We start from the raw sequence: 22,926 nt of genomic DNA on the forward strand, positions 1-22,926 counted from the left end.
AAAAAACTGCCCTATGGGGAAATTTTGACTGACTTTCCGCTTCTTTGTAAATAATTTCTTTATGTCCATTGTGTCTAGGGAGGGAGCAAATATTGCAAACAATTCATCATCAACCAAGAATACCCCATTAGGCTAAGCTTATTTCATTGTTTAGTTGAACATTAATTTAATGTGGCCTAGGGTTAATTTTGAAGGCATATAACAAAAGAATAAGGTTTTAGCAAAAGCTAGACATTGTGAGGTGGCAAGGGGGCTGACGTCACCTCCTCCACTTCTGAGCAGCTGCACCAAATTGTCTCTGCTTGCACTGAGATTCACTTCACCTGTGCGCAGTGAGCTGTTGTAGGTAACGCCTGGAAAACCCAGAGTGGATTTTCAGTGGTATGTGTATTCTCTTATCGATCAAGTGGAATGGATTCTTTCACGAAGCAATAGAAACGGCGCTGGGTGAACTAATATTTTATGTTAAATGGGGGGGGGGGGTCCAAACGAAGAATTATGAAATGTGAAGGGGACACGTCCCCTTCACTTTCAATGGTGGCGACGCCCATGATTATATACAATATAGTTATACGACAGTGCTGCTGAATTTTGATCAGTAAAATGGTGTTGATTAATTTATAATGCTATAATGTGAGTGATAACAGAAATATCTTGTTTCATGGATGTAACATTAAATGTAACCATAAATGGACCAAATGTATTGTTTGTATTGTTCTTTAATTGATCATGAAAATGTAACCACTGGCACACTGCTGTGGTATAAGTGGAATAAAACACTTTGAAATATGCTGTTCTTAAAAAATAATACCTGGGGAGGTATTTCATTATAGCACCCCTTACCATGGGCGTCACCACCATTGAAAGTGAAAGGGACGTGTCCCCTTCACATTTCATAATTCTTCGTTTGGACCCCCCCCACACATACACACACATTTAACATAAAATATTAGTTCACCCAGCGCCATTTCTATTGCTTCGTGAAAGAATCCATTCCACTTGATCGATAAGAGAATACACATACCACTGAAAATCCACTCCGGGTTTTCTGGGCGTTACCTACAACAGTAATTATGATTGCCACATGACTAATAGGACCACATTGGAAATAAGCAATTTTGCTTTCATGTGTTATCCTGGTTTTTAATTGTCATATTTACATGTATAGTGTTTATATGATTATTATTTATTGAATAAACAAATCAAAATCAAAAACTCACCGCGCACAGGTGAAGTGAATCTCAGTGCAAGCAGAGACAATTTGGTGCAGCTGCTCGAAAGTGGAGGAGGTGACGTCAGCCCCATTGCCACCTCACAATGTCTAGCTTTTGCTATAACCTTATTCTTTTGTTATATGCCCTCAAAATTAACCCTAGGCCACGTTAAATTAATGTTCAACTAAACAATGAAATAAGCTTAGCCTAATGGGGTATTCTTGGTTGATGATGAATTGTTTGCAGTATTTGCTCCTCCCCAGACACAATGGACATAAGGAAATTCTTTACAAAGAAGCGGAAAATAAGTCAAAATTTCCCCACATGACAGGGTTTTTTTTTTGTCCCAATGGAAATGTTACTGTAGTTAGCTGGCTAGTCAATGTTAGATGTATCAGCTAGCTTAATGTTAGCTATCATTTAATTCAAACCCAGTAGGTCTACCTTATTGTAATGCCAAGAATGAGGTCAAGTCTGCTCTGATGATATTTATTGATTCCCTGTTGTGATTTGAAGAACTTGTTTTGTCTGGTCTTTGCCAGTTTTCTGGAAAGTAACATGGGGAAATCAGTGTATGGGGAAGGATTAGTAGAAAGGGAAGCAATGGAGAGAGATGGATGTTATTCCAGGTGGATTGTGAAGAAAAGGGGGATAAAAGTTATGAAGTGGTAGAAATTGTGGTGGCACCAATGTAAGAAGGAGTTATATCTATAAATCTATTTGTTATACTAATCTGTAAATGTTACTGTAGTACCACCATTGCATGTAGGTTGACAAAACTGCACTTGTTCATTGTGTGAAGTTATCTTTTATGTCGTTGCTTGACACAGTGTAATTTTGTGTTATGAAGACTGCATGATGCAGTGGCGGCTGGTAGTCTTTCAAACAGGGGAGGCTGGTCGGTTACGATATTTCCAGATTTTAAATGAAAAAACACATCAGTTTTGCCCATACTCTTGCCTCTGATCTGGCTGATTGTTGGCAGGGTCACAAACTGTGAAATAACAGGTTCTTTTGGCCCATTAGCCTACTGTCCAATATACATGATGGTGGTGTTGGGGGGGTATATTTTAACATTTTATATTTTAAAATTGTGGTAGGGGAGAGCGGGGTAAGATGAGCCAGGGGGTAAGATGAGCCACCCCCTGTTTCTAAGAAACAGTAAACAAATGTGACCATGTGACCACATTCAAAGGGGGCCGGGACCATTTACTTACACTTGTGGAGAGGAGCACCACATGTCAAACTAGGTGAGGGACATATTTATAAAAATGTGTTTTTGTGCTTTCTAAGTCAATTCCATGTTTGTCCACAGTGACGATGATTTAGAGAAGACAAAAGTAGAATAATATTTAGACACATTAGGGTTAAGTTAGTGGCTTTCTAAGCTATGATATGAATGCTAATAAAAATAATTTTGATTAGCCTAATCCCCTTTATTAGCATTTTTCTACAAAATGGTGGCCATGGGGTAAGATGAGCCATTAGATGTGGGGCAAGTTGAGCCACTGGCTCAACTTACCCCATTGGTGGCTGAGCTTACCCAATATGGATGACACTTAAGTTTTCACATTTACTGGTCATATATCACAACAACATATATATATATATATATATATATATATATATATATATATATATATATATATATATATATATATATATATATATATATATGACATCAGATGAGGAAGACCAGTTGTTAGATGTGGGGGATTCTGTTGTGGCAAAATACACGGGGAAGAAGAAAGTGCATTTCTTCATTAGCCAGATAATCAAATTGGATGTCTTCGAAATAGAGGCAAGATTTCTCAAAAGAAGCCGGTCATGCCATGGCTCTGCAAGAAAGCCAACCTTTGTCTTCAAAGAGAAAGATGAGGCTGTCCTGTCAAGACAGGATATTGTGAAAAAATTGCCCCGCCCCTTTACTGTTGGGGGGACAGCACGGAGGGAGAGGCAAATGGTGTTCCCTTGCCATTTGAACGCTTGGAACATTGAATAATGATGAAATGATTGAATGATTGATGGAATGATTGCTGCATGTTTTTGCAATGTTTTAACCTACTGAAAGAAATAAGATTCTTTTGGCACTGTTCTACTGTTTTAGTAATTTCTATAATATAGTATATCTCTCATTCCTTCTCTAACCATCCCTCTTTCTATCTATCTACGCATATCTCTCTCTCTATCCATCTATCTATCCCTCCCTATCCCATCTCGTTCTATCACCTCTCTCTTCATCTCCCCTTCTCTATGCAACGGCCCTATCCCCCACTTGATTGACTTGACTTGATTCATTGATTGCATTTCTAATAATAAAAGTTGTTTACTTTGTTAACCTAACATGTTTTGTGTTGGCTCAATTTACCCCACACAGTGGCTCATCTTACCCCGTGCATGGGGTAAGTTGAGCCACTTGACATTTTTTTTTCAAGAGGTAATATCACTCTAACCATAAGAGCTTATCAATTATGTTTTGCTCAGATAGTAACAGTACACTTTGAAATTTGGTATGGTGTGTAGACTGGAAGCAAAAATGGCTTTAACATGTAGTTATGATGAAAAATGTAAAAAGTGGCTCATCTTACCCCACTCTCCCCTATGTTGTTTAAAAATTGATCATTATTGAAAGCAGCTCTTTGTCAGGAACCTCAGCAGTAACAGCAGAGTGTTCTGGAATAGGCACAAGCACTGACCTTGGGGAGCCAAACATAGAGCTGGGTGCCACACATTTCATTCAATGACACTTTCCCTATATTTTACTTATTTTGACTGAGAAATGTTTTATTGACAATTTTGATAACCCTTCACTTTTAATCCAGGTCTGTAGTGTGAAATGTTCTCGGCTGTGTTTTTGTTTAAAAATGTTTTCCAAATTGTAGCTGTGTTTAATTCATATCCAGAAAAATATATATTACAATATAATATACTCAGCATAAACATTTTAAATAGATTCTATATTTTTGGTCCATCCATGACACATTACTAAAGTAGCCTATTTACTGTTGTTGTTGTTGTGGGTCACTTGCTGTTAGCCAATTCACTTTCTCGTACCAGGAGAGCTGAAGGGAATGAGCATTATTCCCTACCTTTTTCACCAAGTCAATTTGAGGCGTTGGTCTACCCTGCTCTTTAATTTTTTTTTTTTCCTCGAAAGGAAGACTGGCAAATGGCTTCGCCAAAATTAAATCAGCAATGCTTGGCATCCATGCGCAGCTTTCTTGCTAGCTGACTAGCCCCCTCAAGTTCAAGTTCAGTCACTCAAATAAACGAAATTTCTGGAACCAAGATAGCAAACTTGACAACGCTGTATTTACACTTTATTTACAATGAAAATATATACAAACTAAAAAAGCTGGTAGAAACCGTATGTAATGAATGAAATCGAAATGTAAGCTGATCTCTTACAATACACCACAGCACTTGCGAATCCGCATGGGACTGAACTGAAATTCACCGCTGCCTGTCTATTTGAAACGAGCTGTCAATCAAAGAAAATATCCGGCCGCTTTCACTAATCACCAGTCTTCTCGCGGAAAGCTTTGCCATGTCCCTCCCACTGTGAGGCTGGGAGTCCGGTGGGTGGGCGTTTTCGCAGTATTTGTCCAATAATCATCTTGCATTTTGAGATTGAAAAGCGCATAGCTCCCAAATGCCATTGAAATCCACTGTGAGGCTGGGAGTCCGTGGGCGGGCGTTTTCACAGTATTTGTCCAATAATCGTCTTGCATTTTGAGATTGAAAAGCGCATAGCTCCCAAATGCCATTGAAGTGCACTGAGGCTGGGCTGCATTGCGTTGTCACGAGGGGGAAAAACTCACGCACACATTAGGCGAACTGGGGAAAGTTATAATGGAATGATTTCACACTGTAGTTGGGTTGAGCACATATATTTCTATGCTTCTGGATCTGAAATAGCAATGTTATAAGGTCGGCTATAACATAAGCCTAGCGCAATTCATCCTACATGATGTTCGTCATTTTTAGAGGAGGCTGAGCCTCCCTTGTTGTCTTAGAGCAATCGCCCGTGGCATGATGCCATGTCATTTTTGTTATGAGTATCATTAAATTGGACAAAAGTAAAATGCACCCACTAAAGTCACTGTTGGTGGTGAACAAAATTGTACCTGTTCATTGTGTGAAGTTATTTTTTATGTGTCACAGGTGCTTGACACTGTGATTGTGTGTTATGAAGTTTGCATGATGCCATGTCATGCCTGTTCATTGTGTGAAATTATGAATATTCTTATTTTTAAACATACAGTTGAGTGTCACTATTGCTTGGCACAATGGCATGTTGTGTTACATCTAAAACTAAATAAAAAAGGAAACACAAAATAAAAAGTAAAATGCACCCATAAAGTCATTGTTGGTGATAAATTGTGTCACATTCATCGCATTATCTTAGGCATAGCAGTAGGTTTAAAAACAGGCTGATGAATATGGACTAGTTGAATGAGGACTTATTGTTGAGTCTCTAAAATAGTCATTGAATTAAGTGACTTTTGTATGTAAAATTAGGTGTTTAACAACCTGTTAAAAATCCACCAGAATGCAGGAAATGGCATCTAATTAATTAAAAATGTTCTGAGGGAGGACCCCCAGATCCCCCACAGTGTGTCCCCCCCCACATTAAAAATGCTTCTGACGCCCCTGTATATGATAGTATATGTTGTACTATATATATATCATATAAAATCTAACCATTTTGACATGTTATATAAAGTTAATCTTTTTGTGTTTCGGCATAGGAGCTACAGCTACACTGGCAGGAGTACTATGAACTGGTCATAAATCTGCTAAACTGGATCAGAAACCATATCATTGTGTTTGAGAACAGAAATTTGCCCACCTCATATGAGGACATTGAGGTCTCTTAATAGCTTAATAAGACACAAGCATGCACATGACATACTGCGTAAAAATGTTCTGTTGTTTTTGTATTATTATATAGAAGTTGCAATTCATTATGTGCCAGGTCATTTTATATTCCAAGATTTTTTTTAAAAAAGATAAAATAAAATCAACCTTCTACGTTGAAATTCCAGGTCTTGTTCCACCTTTTCAAGACAGAGTTGCCAGAAAAGGAGAAAGAGAAAAATGGCTCCAAACATGCTTACAATTATTTTGAGGTAAATATCACACTGGATAACATTTACAGTAAAATTTACAGAAATTTACTAGCAGCAGATTTGCCAGTAATGTACTCAAAATTTACACTAAACTGTAAAACATTTACAGTAAAGTACTGTAATATCTTACATAGTATAAAATAACACAATCAAGTAACTTTGCTAATTTGGCTGATGCCTTTAAAAAAAAAAAAAATTCAGTTGAGGCAGGATTGAACTGTGCTGAAATTTAAGGATCTAAAAACCCAAACATGGCAGCATAGCGATGCAGGGATATGAAGGCATGATCTTCTGATCTGTAACTCTAAACCTTAACGACTGCGCCCCCACAACTAGGGCAAATTTTAATTTCCCTGAGGGAACCCTCTCAAAGGGATCAATAAAGATCTATCTATCTATGAATGAATGAATTAATTAATTAATGAATAAACGAACCACCTCCACCCCTAAAGTTACTTTCACTAAAAGATGAATTTCTGTGCTTTACTAAAACAATGTTTTTACTAGCATATAAAATTAAATTCAAACAGGGTATGGGCAGCATGGTGATGTAGTGGTTAGCACTGTTGCCTCACAGCAAGAAGGTTCTGGGTTTGAGCCCAGCGGCCAATGGGGGCCTTTCTGTGTGGAGTTTGCATGTTCTCTCCGTGTCTGCATGGGTTTCCCCCACAGTTCAAAGACATGCGGTTAGGTTAACATGGGGTGGCTTTGGGCTGAAGTGCCCTTGAGCAAGGCACCCAACCCCCAACTGCTCTCCGGGTGCTGTAGCATGGCTGCCCACTGCTCTGGGTGTGTTCTCATTATTCACGTGTGTGTGTGTGTGTGTGTGTGTGTGTGTGTGTGTGTGTGTTCACTACTTCAGATGGGTTAAATGCAGAGAACTAATTTCACTGTGCTTGAGTGTGCATGTGGTAAATAAAGGCCTCTGCTTATTATTATTCTTCTAATCACTTAAAATATTAGCTAAAATTAAGGGCACAAAAATAATCCACTTAGAGCAGATGTTGACACAAGGAGAATTTTTACCAATTCTCACCCCCTTCCTATGCATTGTTTTCTAATATTTTACTGTAAACCATTGCAATGCTCTAATTTCGTAATTGTTTACAGGACAAGCCCATAAATATAAGAACAGTATCCATCCATCCATTATCTCTAGCCGCTTATCCTGTACAGGGTCGCAGGCAAGCTGGAGCCTATCCCAGCTGACTACAGGCGAAAGGCGGGGTACACCCTGGACAAGTCGCCAGGTCATCACAGGGCTGACACATAGACACAGACAACCATTCACACACCTTCACATTCACACCTACGGTCAATTTAGAGTCACCAGTTAACCTAACCTTCATGTCTTTGGACTGTGGGGGAGACCGGAGCACTCGGAGGAATCCCACGCAGACACGGGGAGAACATGCAAACTCCACACAGAAAGGCCCTTGTCGGCCGCTGGGCTTAAACCCAGAACCTTCTTGCTGTGAGGCAACAGTGCTAACCGCTACATCACCGTGCCACCTAAGAACAGTATTTTTGCTGTAAAATAAAGTCTATTTGGTTCCGATAAAGTCTATTTGGTTCCGAGCTCGGTCACCTGGCTGCTTCCAAGTATATAAGCATCTTGGTGGGTTTTGGAACCAAGTATTTGTGATAATCAGGTCGTTGCATTCACACCAATCCTTGAGCCATTCTCCATGTTCGTTAACTTCGCCGAGACCATGTGGGCCAACTGCCGATTGTGATCTCTGATTTCCTACTTTGGCATTGAAATCACCCATTACAACCTTTACTTCATTAGATTTGCATTGGACCAGCGCTCTATATAGATCTTCATAGAACGTCTCCACTTGATCTTCGTCTGCATCCGTGGTAGGTGCATAGCATTGTATCACACTAATGGTAAAAGGCTTCGCACTAACTTTTGCAAGAAGCACTCGATCTGAGATGGCCCAGAAGCCAAGGAGTGTACCAGATGTCTTCTTGTCAAGTATCAAACCAACTCCACCCTCATGTTTCTTTGAGCCTGAGTAAATCATTTTGCGACCCTGTTTGTTGATAAGTCCACTGTCTGTCCATCTCATCTCTGCTATGCCGAGAATGTTGATTTCCAGGCGGTCCATTTCATTGATTACATTGTCGAGTTTCCCTTTTTGGAAAAGTGTTTTCACGTTCCATGTAGCCACTCGAATTGTCGATGTTCTATCAAAGTTCTTGGTTTTGCTTTTGCGGCAGTCATTGGATGACAATCGGGTGGGTCCTCCCGCTGAAACCCGTTCCCTACCTCTTGAAGTGACCAAGTAGGCTCCCTTAACGCCGTTAACTGTTATTCCTTTGTTTGAACTCTGCATTGGTGTACTTGGCATCATCTAGACGAGTACAGGGTGGGATGCCGTTGCCTTCCCTGACCCCCCTTTTAGTTAGCCTCTTACAACACGCAGGGGATACGTTGGGCCTATTCTATTTAAGTCCCGGGCCCCACACGGGCCAGTTTAATGCCAGTTAAAACTTTACTGTGCAAAAAGGAAGCTTTATGATAACTGTGCCCAGAAGTGCCATTGACTTCTCTGGGCTTGGAAGCATCTGGTACGGATCATCACACAGTGGAAATGTGTATTGTGATTAGACAAATCAGTATTCCAGGTTTTTTTTGGAAGAAATGGGCACCATGTGCTCTGCACCAAAGACGAAAAGGACCATCCACACTGTTACCAATAACAAATCCAAAAGCCAGGATCTGTCATGATACAGAGTTGTGTCAGTGTCCTTGGCAAAGGTAACTTACACTTCTGTAATGGCAGCATTAATGCAGAAAAGTACATTGATGTTTTGGAGCAAAATATGCTGCCTTCAAGATGACATTTTTTCCAGAGATATTTCAACAAGACAATGCAAAACCACATTCTGCACATATTACAAAGGCATGGCTGTCAGTAACAGCTCAGAGAACACGAGTTCAGAACAGCCTCCAAACATGGCTGCTCAGACCTACAAACCCCAAGAACCACAGCGCCCTCTGTCTCCTGATTATTAATCACATCACCTGCATCTCGTTCAGTAATCAGCCCCTCGCCTATATAAGCACAGCTCTCACACTTGGACTTTGCAAAGTATCATTTAGTGTGCTCTCTCTCTAATGTACTGAGCCATTTGATTACCACCTGGTTATCAGTGTATGACCAGTATTCACATTTCGTCTCGACCTCGCTTTATAGTCAAGTCTACATTGCTCTGTTTGCTGATTGCTTGATCCTTGCTAGTTTCCTGACTTTGCTTCCTGCATGCCGATTTGGATTACGTCTGCAGTTTGTTCTACCCTGGTCTCTCCTGTGCCTGCATCCGCAAGTGCCTGCACTCTGACAATGGCTGTGGCAGGAGAGGGTGCCTGTCCCCCTGTCCCCAATAGAGTGTGGCAAATTTTGAAACAACGTGTGGCAAATATTGAAATAAAAAACATGATGATGACCCTGTACTGCTGAACACCTTAAAGGGATAGTTCGGGATTTTTGACATGAATCTGTATGGCATCCCCATCAATAGTGTCGTGCAAACACACTGACTTACCCCTGACAGCATCCTGTGAGTCCAGTTCTTGTTTGTTTGTTCTTGTTTGTTTGTTCTACCCTGGTCTCTCCTGTGCCTGCATCCGCAAGTGCCTGCACTCTGACAATGGCTGTGGCAGGAGAGGGTGCCTGTCCCCCTGTCCCCAATAGAGTGTGGCAAATTTTGAAACAACGTGTGGCAAATATTGAAATAAAAAACATGATGATGACCCTGTACTGTTGAACACCTTAAAGGGATAGTTCGGGATTTTTGACATGAATCTGTATGGCATCCCCATCAATAGTGTCGTGCAAACACACTGACTTACCCCTGACAGCATCCTGTGAGTCCAGTTCTTGTCCAGTTTTGGTCCAGACGAAAGTAGTCTGGCAAGTTTGTTGGGGTCACGAAAGTAAAACGTTTTTCATCTCAAAACAGTATGTGTTCAAAAGAGTGATATATTTGGATCACAAAACCGTTGCCAAATAAAAAGTCAGACCTCGAAATCGCTTGGCACTATTTTCTCTCCCTTCTTATCACTGCGCGCTGCCGCCAGGTGACAGCGAAACGCAGACCCACTAAGCTGGTGGGAGACCAAGGCTGCACTCTATCCACGGCTTACACACGTGATGGCACGGAGGATGTGTATAGTGGCAGCATCTGTCCCCCCAGAGAGGATCTTTTCAAAAGCAGGACAGATTATAACTGAGAGGAGAAATAGAATCAGAATTAACTAGTTAATTGCAGCAATTAAAGGAATAGGTAGGAAAAGGAAGGCGCAAAGACACCGCGCAGCGCCTGAAAACGGGTTTTCAGGCGCTGCGCACCCGTTTTCAGGCGCTGTGCGGTGTCTTTGCGCCTGCAGCGGTGCTTTGCCTGTGCTGTGGCTGAAAATAGTTCCAGATATAAATTGGTCTAGTAAATCCCTTCGTGTTAATTTGCATTGATATGTGTACTCGATGTGAATGTACAAGTCATGAGAAATAATTATAAAAAATCTTGAGTTATTTAATTCACTTTTGCAACGACAATGCTAGCTGGACACGCCGGATTACAGCGACTACGCTAAGCTAAGCTAACCTGGGCGTTAATAGATCAGGGCAATGGCTGGGTCGGCTACAAAACGCTTTGGCTCACTCATCCAACTCTAGGGACTGCAGGGACTGACTCAATTTCATCTGGGGGTGGCGTATTCCTTTAAATCAAAAATAAAATCTCAGGAGCCGTTTGGGAGCCGAAAGAGCCGGCTCCTTATAGTAAGAAGAGCCAAAAGAGCCGGCTCCCGAAAAAGAGCCGAAATTCCCATCACTAGTAAACAATGAATGAAACAGCCGTGGCTGTCACCTGGCGGCAGCGCGCACTGATAAGAAGGGAGAGAAAATAGTGCCAAGCGATTTCGAGGTCTGACTTTTTATTTGGCAACGGTTTTGTGATGCAAATATATCACTCTTTTGAACACATACTGTTTTGAGACGAAAAACGTTTTACTTTCATGACCCCAACAAACTTGCCGGACTACTTTCGTCTGGACCAAAACTGGACAAGAACTGGACTCACAGGATGCTGTCGGGGTAAGTCAGTGTGTTTGCACGACATTATTGATGGGGATGCCATACAGATTCATGTCAAAAATCCCGAACTATCCTTTTAAAACCTGTTTGCAGGAAGAACGGGACAAATATAACTCTTGAAATGCTTCATCGCTTTGTGTCTTCCATCCCTAAACATCTTTTAAGTGTTGAGAAGGAATGGCAACTTGATAGCGGAGCTCCCAGCGGAGCACCATACCTAAGAAAAAATGGTAAACCCATCGAGTCGATTTTTTGTGGTTTGTCCGTGTCCGTTTACTACCACTCATACACACCGCCTAGTGGCCAGTGTCAGTAATTACCAGTCATACACACCGCCTAGTGGCCAGTGTTAGTAATTACCAGTCATACTCACCGCCTAGTGGTCATTGTTAGTAATTACCAGTCATACACACCGCCTAGTGGTCAGTGTTAGTAATTACCAGTCATACACATCACCTAGTGGTCAGTGTTAGTAATTACCAGTCATACACACCGCCTAGTGGTCAGTGTTAGTAATTACCAGTCATACACACCACCTAGTGGTCAGTGTTAGTAATTACCAGTCATACACACCACCTAGTGGTCAGTGTAAGTAATTACCAGTCATACACACCACCTAGTGGTCAGTGTTAGTAATTACCAGTCATACACACCGCCTAGTGGTCAGTGTTAGTAATTACCAGTCATACACACCACCTAGTGGTCAGTGTTAGTAATTACCAGTCATACACACCGCCTAGTGGTCAGTGTTAGTAATTACCAGTCATACACACCACCTAGTGGTCAGTGTTAGTAATTACCAGTCATACACACCACCTAGCGGCCAGTGCTAGCCAGTAAAGAAATAAAACAAAAGAGACTGGCTATGATATAAGAAAATCCTCCAATCCAGAAACAGATGGGAGCTCCGCTTTTAGGCAGTGCCTAAATCTATATGTTAAAGTTTACCGTCCCAAGTTTTTTGAAATGTGTTGCATGAATCAAAATGTGTTTATTTTGAAAAAATAATAAAATTCATGAGGTAAAACATCAAGTAATGTGTTGTATTGTTCTGAGTGCAATACAGATCAGAAATTCTTTACAAGATTAGATTAGATTAGATTAGATTAGATTAGATAGAACTTTATTGATCCCTTTGGGAGGGTTCCCTCAGGGAAATTAAAATTCCAGCAGCATCATTACAGGATAAACAGAGAATAGAAAATAGAGAAAAACTTCTAGATAAATTAAATTAACTATTTACATATACAAATATAAAAAAGAATAATGTATGAAAGAAGAAAAAAAATTACAAATCATTGTTTTCAGTTTTAATTTCAACATACCTTCCCAACTTTATCTGATTTGAGGTTATATTTGCCCCTTTGAACTACATTTTACAGTGTTATAACCTGGCATTGAAATGGACTTAATTGGGACTCTAGGGCATTGTTTACCACTTGGTTGCTTGTCCAACTAATGGCAGACAGATTCCTCAAGTAAGAGTTGTCGTGACATATTCATTTTTAAATAATGGATTTGGTGTTGCGCCACATGATTTTCAAAGTTTAACCCCACTATTTGTCCTCAATTTAGTTACCTGTCATTTGCCATCCAGCAGTCAGATCTCTCCTAGCTATCAGTGGGGAGGGGGAGGGCCAACACATGCTTCTTCCAAGGCACATGAAGCCACCCAAACAACATCATTCTGAACTGCTGTTCATGCTATATCACAGGGCAGTGTAACACACATGCAGGAAAGTGCTGTCTACCTTTATCTCCACATACTTCACAGACACTCATGATTGGGTCGTGTTGCTGTGATTGACAATGGAGAGAGAGAGAGAGTAATGCCATCCCTCCCACCCAGAGAGCATGGTCAATTGGCTTCTGCCCATGGAAGGTTGTGGCATTGTCTGGCTTTGATCTCACAATCTCCCAAAGAAGAGATTATAGCTTTTCTGTTCCATCACTGACCAGCCTGGATGTTTTTTAGGTAAATCCTGATTGAGAATTTTCCAGATTTGTTTTGATAGCTCCTTGGTCTTCATGATGCTCACTGTTTAGGTATGTTCTCTAACAGGTGTTCACAGATGTATTTATATTGAGATCATGTGGCACTAATTACATAGGTGAACTCCATTCAAGTAATTGTATGACTTCTAATGGCAACCTGTTGCACCAAAACTAATTTAGGGGTTTCACAACAATTGGGTGGATAATTATGCAATCAAACTTTTACATTTTATTTTGCATGATTACTGATTTCCCCCTAAATTTCAGTATGATGGGCTATTTTATGATTTAGGACAGAATCCTAAATAAGTTAATTGCAGGTTGTTACTGTGCCATATCTGGAAAATATTGAATGTCTGTATTGGCCTATTAAACGCCATAGCACTTTATAAAGTACCCATTCAAAATATAGCGTGATCAATGTACTATATTCGCAAAGATATTATACTTAACAGTTTGCCTTTGTATGCTGTGTCTTTCCTTGACAGAATGCAGTGCAAGCCGGGAAGCTTAAAGTACATCCTGGTTACCACCCCAGTGATGTGGAGAAGGAGTGGGATCGACTCTGGGCAGCCATACTAAAATGGAAGCGAAAGAAGTTTGAAGGGTGAGTGCGCCAGTGTCTTCATATTACCTTTTGAAAATTAAAAACTAAAATGACTGGTTCATTACTTAGACTTTTAGACTTCATACAGTGGTGCTTGAAAGTTGGTGAACCCTTTCGAATTTTCTATATTTCTGCATAAATATGACCCTAAAACATCATCAGATTCTCACAGGAGTCCTAAAAGTAGATAAAGAGAACCCAGTTAAACAAAGGAGACAAAAATATTATACTTGGTCATTTATTTACTGAGGAAAATTATCCAATATTACATATCTGTGAGTGGCAAAAGTATGTGAACCTCTAGGATTAACAGTTAATTTGAAGGTGAAATTAGAGTCAGGTGTTTTCAATCAATGGGATGACAATCAGGTGTGAGTGGGCACCCTGTTTTATTTAAAGAACAGGGATCTATCAAAGTCTGATCTTCACAACACATTTGTGGAAGTGTATCATGGCACGAACAAAGGAGATTTTTGAGGACCTCAGAAAAAGCATTGTTGATGCTCATCAGGCTGGAAAAGGTTATAAAACCATCTCTAAAGAGTTTGGACTCCACCAATCCACAGTCAGACAGATTGTGTACAAATGGAGGAAATTTAAGACTATTGTTACCCTCCCCAGGAGTGGTCGACCAACAAAGATCACTCCAAGAGCAAGGCATGTAATAGTCAGCGAGGTCACAAAGGACCCCAGGGTAACTTCTAAGCAACTGAAGGCTTCTCTCACATTGGCTAATGTTAATGTTCATGAGTCCACCATCAGGAGAACACTGAACAACAATGGTGTGCATGGCAGGGTTGCAAGGAGAAAGCCACTGCTCTCCAAAAAGAACATTGCTGCTCATCTGCAGTTTGCTAAAGATCACGTGGACAAGCCAGAAGGCTATTGGAAAAATGTTTTGTGGACGGATGAGACCAAAATAGAACTTTTTGTCCATGAACTGAATCTCAAGAGACAACAACCCTAAGAACACAGGTCATTCTACCAAAGAATGGTTAAAGAAGAATAAAGTTAATGTTTTAGAATGGCCAAGTCAAAGTCCTGACCTTAATCCAATTGAAATGTTGTGAAAGGACCTGAAGCGCGTAGTTCATGTGAGGAAACCCACTAACATCCCAGAGTTGAAGCTGTTCTGTATGGAGGAATGGGCTAAAATTCCTCCAAGTCGGTGTGCAGTTAGTTGCAGTTATTGCTGCGCAAGGGGGTCACACCAGATACTGAAAGCAAAGGTTCACATACCATTGCCACTCACAGATATGTAATATTGGATCATTTTCCTCAATAAATAAATGACCAGGTATGATATTTTTGTCTCATTTGTTTAACTGGGTTCTCTTTATCTACTTTTAGGACTTGTGTGAAAATCTGATGAGGTTTTAGGTCATATTTATGCAGAAATATAGAAAATTATAAAGGGTTCACAAACTTTCAAGCACCAATGTAGATGTTCAGCATTTAACTTAGAAAAAAATTTAATTAATTGGAAAAATGGCATATAGAGCGCGGAAGAAAAACACTAATTATGGAAAATTATTTTATGCTTGCTAACACTGGTAAATATTTAAAAATGATTGTCATTAGTTTCCAGCACAGTATCTGTGTTTGTAATTAATAATTTGGGATAGTGTGGACTATATTAAAAGCACAGCTACAGTCTGATCAACCATTTCTTTTCAAATTGTTTGAAACTTCAAGAGTTTTCATAGGAAAAGGCTAGTTGGATCATGCTAGCTACATAACCATGTAGCAACCTTGATAGTTATATTTGACTCTCATCTCTATTGCACAGACTCTAGCAGTTAAAACTACTTACTGCGCAGACTCTGGCTCCAAATTTGACAACATAGCAGAAGTATTTTCAGGGATGTGATTTGGGGCTGGTGAAATTATCTGAAAATTTTAACCGGGGGTCTGGAGGCCGCAGGCCCCCAGCTGGTCCAGGGCAGCACCCTGGTGGGGGGACAAAGTAGTCAATGAACCAAAGTAGTCAAATTTTGAAATGCAAGGTAGAACTGTCCAGACAAGTCGCCAGGTCATCACAGGGCTGACACATAGACACAGACAACCATTCACACTCACATTCACACCTACGGTCAATTTAGAGTCACCAGTTAACCTAACCTGCATGTCTTTGGACTGTGGGGGAAACCGGAGCACCCGGAGGAAACCCACACGGACACGGGGAGAACATGCAAACTCTGCACAGAAAGGCCCTCGCCGGCCACGGGGCTCGAACCCGGACCTTCTTGCTATGAGGCGACAGTGCTGACTGCTACACCACCGTGCCACCCTTAATTTTTTTTTTATTGCTGTAAATTTTGTTAATTATGCCTTAGATATCACGGTAATGTGTAAATAATGTAATGTACAGTGGTGCTTGAAAGTTTGTGAACCCTTTAGAATTTTCTATATTTCTGCATAAATATGACCTAAAAAATGATCAGATTTTCACACGAGTCCTAAAAGTAGATAAAGAGAACCCAGTTAAACAAATGAGACAAAAATATTATACTTGGTCATTTATTTTCTGAGGAAAATGATCCAATATTACATATCTGTGAGTGGCAAAAGTATATGAACCTTTGCTTTCAGTATCTGGTGTGACTCCCTTGTGCAGCAATAACTGCAACTAAACGTTTACGGTAACTGTTGATCAGTCCTGCACACCGGCTTGGAGGAATTTTAGCCCATTCCTCCGTACAGAACAGCTTCAACTCTGGGATGTTGGTGGGTTTCCTCACATGAACTGCTCACTTCAGGTCCTTCCACAACATTTCGATTGGATTAAGGTCAGGACTTTGGCTTGGCCATTCCAAAACATTAACTTTATTCTTCTTTAACCATTCTTTGGTAGAACAACTTGTGTGCTTAGGGTCGTTGTCTTGCTGCATGACCCACCTTCTCTTGAGATTCAGTTCATGGACAGATGTCCTGACAGTTTCCTTTAGAATTCGCTGGTATAATTCAGAATTCATTGTTCCGTCAATGATGGCAAGCCGTCCTGGCCCAGATGCAGCAAAACAGGCCCAAACCATGATACTACCACCACCATGTTTCACAGATGGGATAAGGTTCTTATGCTGGAATGCAGTGTTTTCCTTTCTCCAAACATAACACTTCTCATTTAAACCAAAAAGTTCTATTTTGGTCTCATCTGTCCCCAAAGCATTTTTCCAATAGCCTTCTGGCTTGTCCACATGATCTTTAGCAAACTGCAGATGAGCAGCAATGTTCTTTTTGGAGAGCAGTGGCTTTCTCCTTGCAACCCTGACATGCACACCATTGTTGTTCAGTGTTCTCCTGATGGTGAACTCATGAACATTAACATTAGCCAATGTGAGAGAGGCCTTCAGTTGCTTAGAAGTTACCCTGGGGTCCTTTGTGACCTCGCCGACTATTACACGCCTTGCTCTTGGAGTGATCTTTGTTGGTCGACCACTCCTGGGGAGAGTAACAATGGTCTTGAATTTCCTCCATTTGTACACAATCTGTCTGACTGTGGATTGGTGGAGTCCAAACTCTTTAGAGATGGTTTTGTAACCTTTTCTAGCCTGATGAGCATCAACAACGCTTTTTCTGAGGTCCTCAGAAATCTCCTTTGTTCGTGCCATGATACACTTCCACAAACATGTTGTGAAGATCAGACTTTGATAGATCCCTGTTCTTTAAATAAAACAGGCTGCCCACTCACACCTGATTGTTATCCCATTGATTGAAAACACCTGACTCTAATTTCACCTTCAAATGAACTGCTAATCCTAGAGGTTCACATACTTTTGCTACTCACAGATATGTAATATTGGATCATTTTCCTCAATAAATAAATGACCAAGTATAATATTTTTGTCTCATTTGTTTAACTGGGTTCTCTTTATCTACTTTTAGGACTTGTGTGAAAATCTGATGATGTTTTAGGTCATATTTATGCAGAAATATAGAAAATTCTAAAGGGTTCACAAACTTTCAAGCACCACTGTATCTACACTGGTTGTAAATTTAATTAAGTTCATTTCATTCATTCATAATTATCATACTTTAAAAAAAATAAAATAAATAAATAAATTTAACAACTTGGCTGATAACACTGGTAAAGGTGATGTTGACACTTCTCTAAACCGAAACTATTGCCGCTTTTCCACTACAAACGCGGCTGAGCCGTGCCGTGCTGAGTCGAGCTGAGCGGGGCTGTTGGAGTTGCATTTCGACTACAACCGCGCTGAACCGTGCTGGCTGGAAGTGGGTGGACACATTGGGTGGAGTTAGCGAAAGTGGGTGGACGTCACGTGATGTCGTTAAGCAGCGCAAACAGTGACATCAGTGATCTTTTAAGCGGTAGTCTCACGACCCGAATAGTAAACAATAAACATGGAGGACATGGAGTCGTTAGTGTTGCTGGTCTTGGTGCTGTGGCTTGTTGTCACCGACAACGCGAACAGATACTGGCAAGAGCGTATAGATGAGGCGAGGCGCATAAGGCTTCAGAAATTCTCGTAATTCGTAATTCTTCTTCTTCCGGGTTTGCAGTGTTTACAGATCCCAGCGTGCTCGCGGGGCGTGTGGGGGCATGTGAGGACACTCCTCCTCACCAATCAGTGCACAGGGGAGTGTCTGCTCACGCCCCCAGCCTCACTCGGCTCGCTTCAGCCGTACTCCAAAACGGTGCGAGTTTTAGGGGCTAAGCAGGGCTGAAGCGAGCTGAGTCGTGCTGTTTTTTGGTAGTCGAAACGCGAGCCGTGTCGGGCTGAAGCGAGCTGAAGTGAGCTGAAAAAGGGTAGTGGAAAAGGGCCATAACTTTATATAGTAGCCTCCATATACACACACTGAAGGCTCAATCCCAAATCACTTCCTCCTTCCTATACAAGTGCCCTACACCGCACACACAGCGAGCCCCTGTAGTCTCTCTAGTGCACTCTATATGCCTTATGGAGCGGTTTGGTCTTCAGCGCAACAGATTTCCTCTTCATCAGCACGGTGGAGCAACAGGACAGGGGGCGTTTCCAGCTGCGCAGCGCTCACTTTCACTTGGCCTGTTAGCCAGAGCAGGCAGCTGCAACACATATTTTGACTTCCTATGTAGCCAGAAGAAGCTATACATGCTCCAAAATAGGATTACATTATAAATAAATGCCCTTGACAGACTTGTGTTTAAGCGGTGCGTTAAAGCTCTTGCTAGCTACATGGCTAAGTAGCAACAAGCCTGAGTGTAAAGTAACAGAACTTCACTGCTACTAGCAAGCCGTGCTAACTCAGGAGCTAACTCTGGTGTCGGGTCTGTTCCCTGAGCAAATGTTCCAGTCATTTTACACCCAAAGTGGAAATATTTCCGCGGACTAAATGATGAACGGCATCTCCTCCTCTCTTTCCTTTCCTCCCCTCTCCGCCCAGCGCGCCGGTACGTGAACTCATTCCGGGTGACCGTCAGCCAACCTCTCGCCTCCCTAAACACACACACACAAAGCCCACTAGCTCGACCCAGACGACCATGTCCTGTCAAACACACTCGGCTCTGCCACGTCGGACAAAACGCACACATAAAAAGCTGAGTTTGTTCGTGACCAAACGCCACACACTCACAGTTAACACGCTGATGTGTAGAGGGGCCTCCAGCAAGCACGCCATCTCTCTCTCCCCCTGAGCGAGAGACGATCCGCCCTGACCTGAACAAATGTCTCACAGTATTATGTCCAACGTCTGTAGCAACCTCTTTCTCCAACCATTCCCAGCGGAACTTGTTTTTCACTATTCTGTCGATTTCTTTAACTCGATTTGCATTTTTACGCTTGATCACGGAGGCTGCCATCTTTCAACTCTTTGTTTGAAGCGAGCTTACGTACAGCTATCTAACAAGCGCGTTCATTGGTTGTTACAGAGAGATGGGCCAATCACGTACCTCGTTTCATCTCAATGACGGAATTACTGAAAGTCAGAACGAATAGGATACGAATGCGGATTTTTGAGCGAAAAATCGGAAAAATTTTTTTTTTTAAATTTTGAGGTGAAAAAAGCAGAATTCCGCGAATTCGCGGAAAAATCACATCCCTGTATTTTGGCTTAATTTCTGTAGAACGGGAGGCAATGAAGCCATGCCATCCATGTTTTGTACAGTCGATGATTTGAATCAATTCAAAGCTTGTAAAAAGTTAAGAGTTTTTTGATCCAGCAGTGCTAATAAACACTACATTAATTTTATTTTAGCATACACAACATACTATATTTATCTTGTGTGTCAAGTCATGAAATTTCTATCCTGCTTTCAGGTCACGTCACTGTTAATCCAAAAAAGAGTTGATTCACTCATTCCAGGCAAGAAAACCTCAAAGTCAAACCCAAAACTGTGTAGTCAATTCCACACACTGAAAATAATTCACCACACATGCAGCCACAGCAGTTAAAAAAAAAAAAAGTTTCAGTAGCAAAACAGGGAGCGGACATTTATTTAGTCTTTATTTTGAATTTGTCTCTTTGGAATTTAACAAATCAGGCCTTGAAAAACAGAGAGGCCTTTATTTGTTAAAAGTGTGTACCAGTTGAAATATACACTTAGGCTCTGTTATCTGTTAGTCTGGGTATCTCATTTGGTTGAAATAAGCATTTGATAATCTCATGTTGTAATAAATTGCCTGATAAATTTCAATAATGTTTCAGTAACAGTTTATAAATTTCAGTCATAGTTACTGACTTATTTATTAAAGCCTAGTTGGGCTCTGTAGTAGTATTGATTTAAAAAGCTGCAAATAAACAGCTTTAAGCATTTATGTATTTAACATGTTTAAATCCAAATAATTGATTAAAGATTAATCAATTATCAAAATAATCATGAGTTGCAGTCCTAACAGGCTATATAGTCTACTGTAGCTTCATGCAGGCATTGTGTCAGATGTCCATGTTTTAGTGACTGAAGATATGTAAACACTTCAGCATGTGTATGATGTGTGCAGTTTGGTCCAGCGCCAAGGGCAGATGGATTCAGATTCAGATGTGCATGAGGAGTGGCTGAACCAGATGGAGACACTGCTGCATATGGTGAGACACATGAACATACACTCACTCTGAAAGAATATGGACTCATAAGCATGTAGTAAGAAGTACTGAAAATGTTAACACCAACTAATGCAATACAATGTACATTTGTGATTGATTATTTATACAATTGTGCACTTAGAGTAACTGTTTTGGGTGCATGAGGTGAACTGATTGACTGTTGAATTCTGTATAGTGGCATAATGTTCTTGACAGTGGATAATAGTGTATTGTCATGTTTGTAAAGGAACACAGTTTGATATAGACTTTTTACCTCATTTATAACACGGTAGCATTGGGCAATTTTCACAGTTCATTTTTTACACAAACACACAGTTGTGGTCAGAAGCTTACTGTGGGTGCAATCAGTTAATTATTGATATTAAGTGATCAAGCTCATTAAATCAGTCTCATTAAATTTTGAAGGTCAATAATTAAAATGAATCAATCCCATTGAATCGTTTACTTTGACTCGTTTGAATTGAATCATACCATAGAATCAGTCATTTGAAGTGAATCATTCAGTGAATCGTTCAATGAATCATTTAGTGAATCGTTTAGTGAATCATACAATTAATCATTTAGTGAATCATACCATTAATCCTGGTGCTTAATAATAAAACAGCTAAATTATGGTATATTTCCAAATTATTACAATCACCACATCACATAACTTGTATGCACCCTTTTGAATTCGAGGGAGATTGGGGACTTCATATTTATCGTTCACACAAATAAACAGTTTGTTTAATAAATGAATTTATTATACAAATATAAAAATAATAAATCAATATATACAAGCAGTGAGGTGTGTGTGGGTGTGTGTGAAGGACTTGAGCATGTGTTTAGCCTCGTGTAGCTAACTACACGTGGTGGAGGCCTAGCTTGTTGCTAGCTAAAATAAAAGAATGTTATCTAAATAGAACAAAGGATTAGCTCTGTGTTTAGCCTCGTGTAGCTAACTACACGTGGTGGAGGCCTAGATTAGCCTTGTGTTGCTAGTATGTGTTTGTGAAAGGCCCTATGGCCTAGCTAAAGTGTGTTTGTTAGGCCTTATGAGGCCTACTGAGCACGTGTTGCTAAAGACAAAGGGAAGCTGTAGCTAACCCACTAGCTCATAACCATACTGAATTCACTGAAGTCTTGAGATCAAGATGTATAATAATGAAATTATAATGTTAGTAAGAATAAAAGAGAGAAGCATGCGCAGCCTATCTATTAAACAATTGAGAGAACATAGAACCAAAATAAATCAACACGCTGCGTGTCTAACAGTGTAATGAATAAACCTGGGTTTAAATTCACACTATTTCAAATAAAAGCAAATTCCTAAGACTATCTTAATTATGCCCAAATGCCAAAATCTTACTTAATCCTGCCTTTAGCAGGATATGAAGGACTATTCGCCGGTGTAGTTTCGGGCCTCGCCGTGGGAGCACGTGAGCTGCTCGTGATGGAGGCGTAGAAAACTTTCGGGTCCAGCGGAGCACTTGGGTGGTTCCCGTGGAAAGCAGAGGATTCTTGGTCCGAACCTCAGCGTTCGTGAGGAAAAGTCTCTGATCAGAATAAGATGCACAGCGCTTTTGAGTTAAAAAGGATTCAATCGCTTCTTAACTTTTAACTGCCTGGGCTGCAGTCGTGACGTCACTTATACAAGTAAACCGGTTGTAACTCAGGTTGAGTTTAAAGATCGCGCGACTCTAGAGTTTACCTTTGCCAAGGGTAAGTAAGAAAATCGCGCTGAGTGATGGATCTTGCAAGAAAGAAGACGTCTTTTGGGTGGAGAGCATCCCTTCGGTGCGTCTAGACTCGTTGAAGTCCGGACGCGAGAGACAAAGATGGCGGAGCTTCTG

At 40.7% G+C, this 22,926-nt stretch overlaps 1 protein-coding gene across 2 annotated transcripts in view; it reads left to right on the plus strand.

The window, feature by feature from the left end:
• LOC132881484 (plectin-like) overlaps positions 1-22,926 on the plus strand; it is a 64,035-nt gene that overhangs the window by 21,638 nt on the left and 19,471 nt on the right. For both annotated transcript variants that reach the window (XM_060914018.1, XM_060914105.1), the window contains exons 12-15: positions 5,966-6,085; positions 6,263-6,346; positions 13,935-14,053; positions 20,992-21,076. In XM_060914018.1, coding sequence (XP_060770001.1) covers positions 5,966-6,085; positions 6,263-6,346; positions 13,935-14,053; positions 20,992-21,076 — 408 coding nt within the window. The remainder of the gene's footprint in view (positions 1-5,965; positions 6,086-6,262; positions 6,347-13,934; positions 14,054-20,991; positions 21,077-22,926) is intronic.

The sequence above is a fragment of the Neoarius graeffei genome, chromosome 1, assembly GCF_027579695.1.
Source record: "Neoarius graeffei isolate fNeoGra1 chromosome 1, fNeoGra1.pri, whole genome shotgun sequence".
Classification (NCBI taxonomy): Eukaryota; Metazoa; Chordata; class Actinopteri; order Siluriformes; family Ariidae; genus Neoarius; species Neoarius graeffei.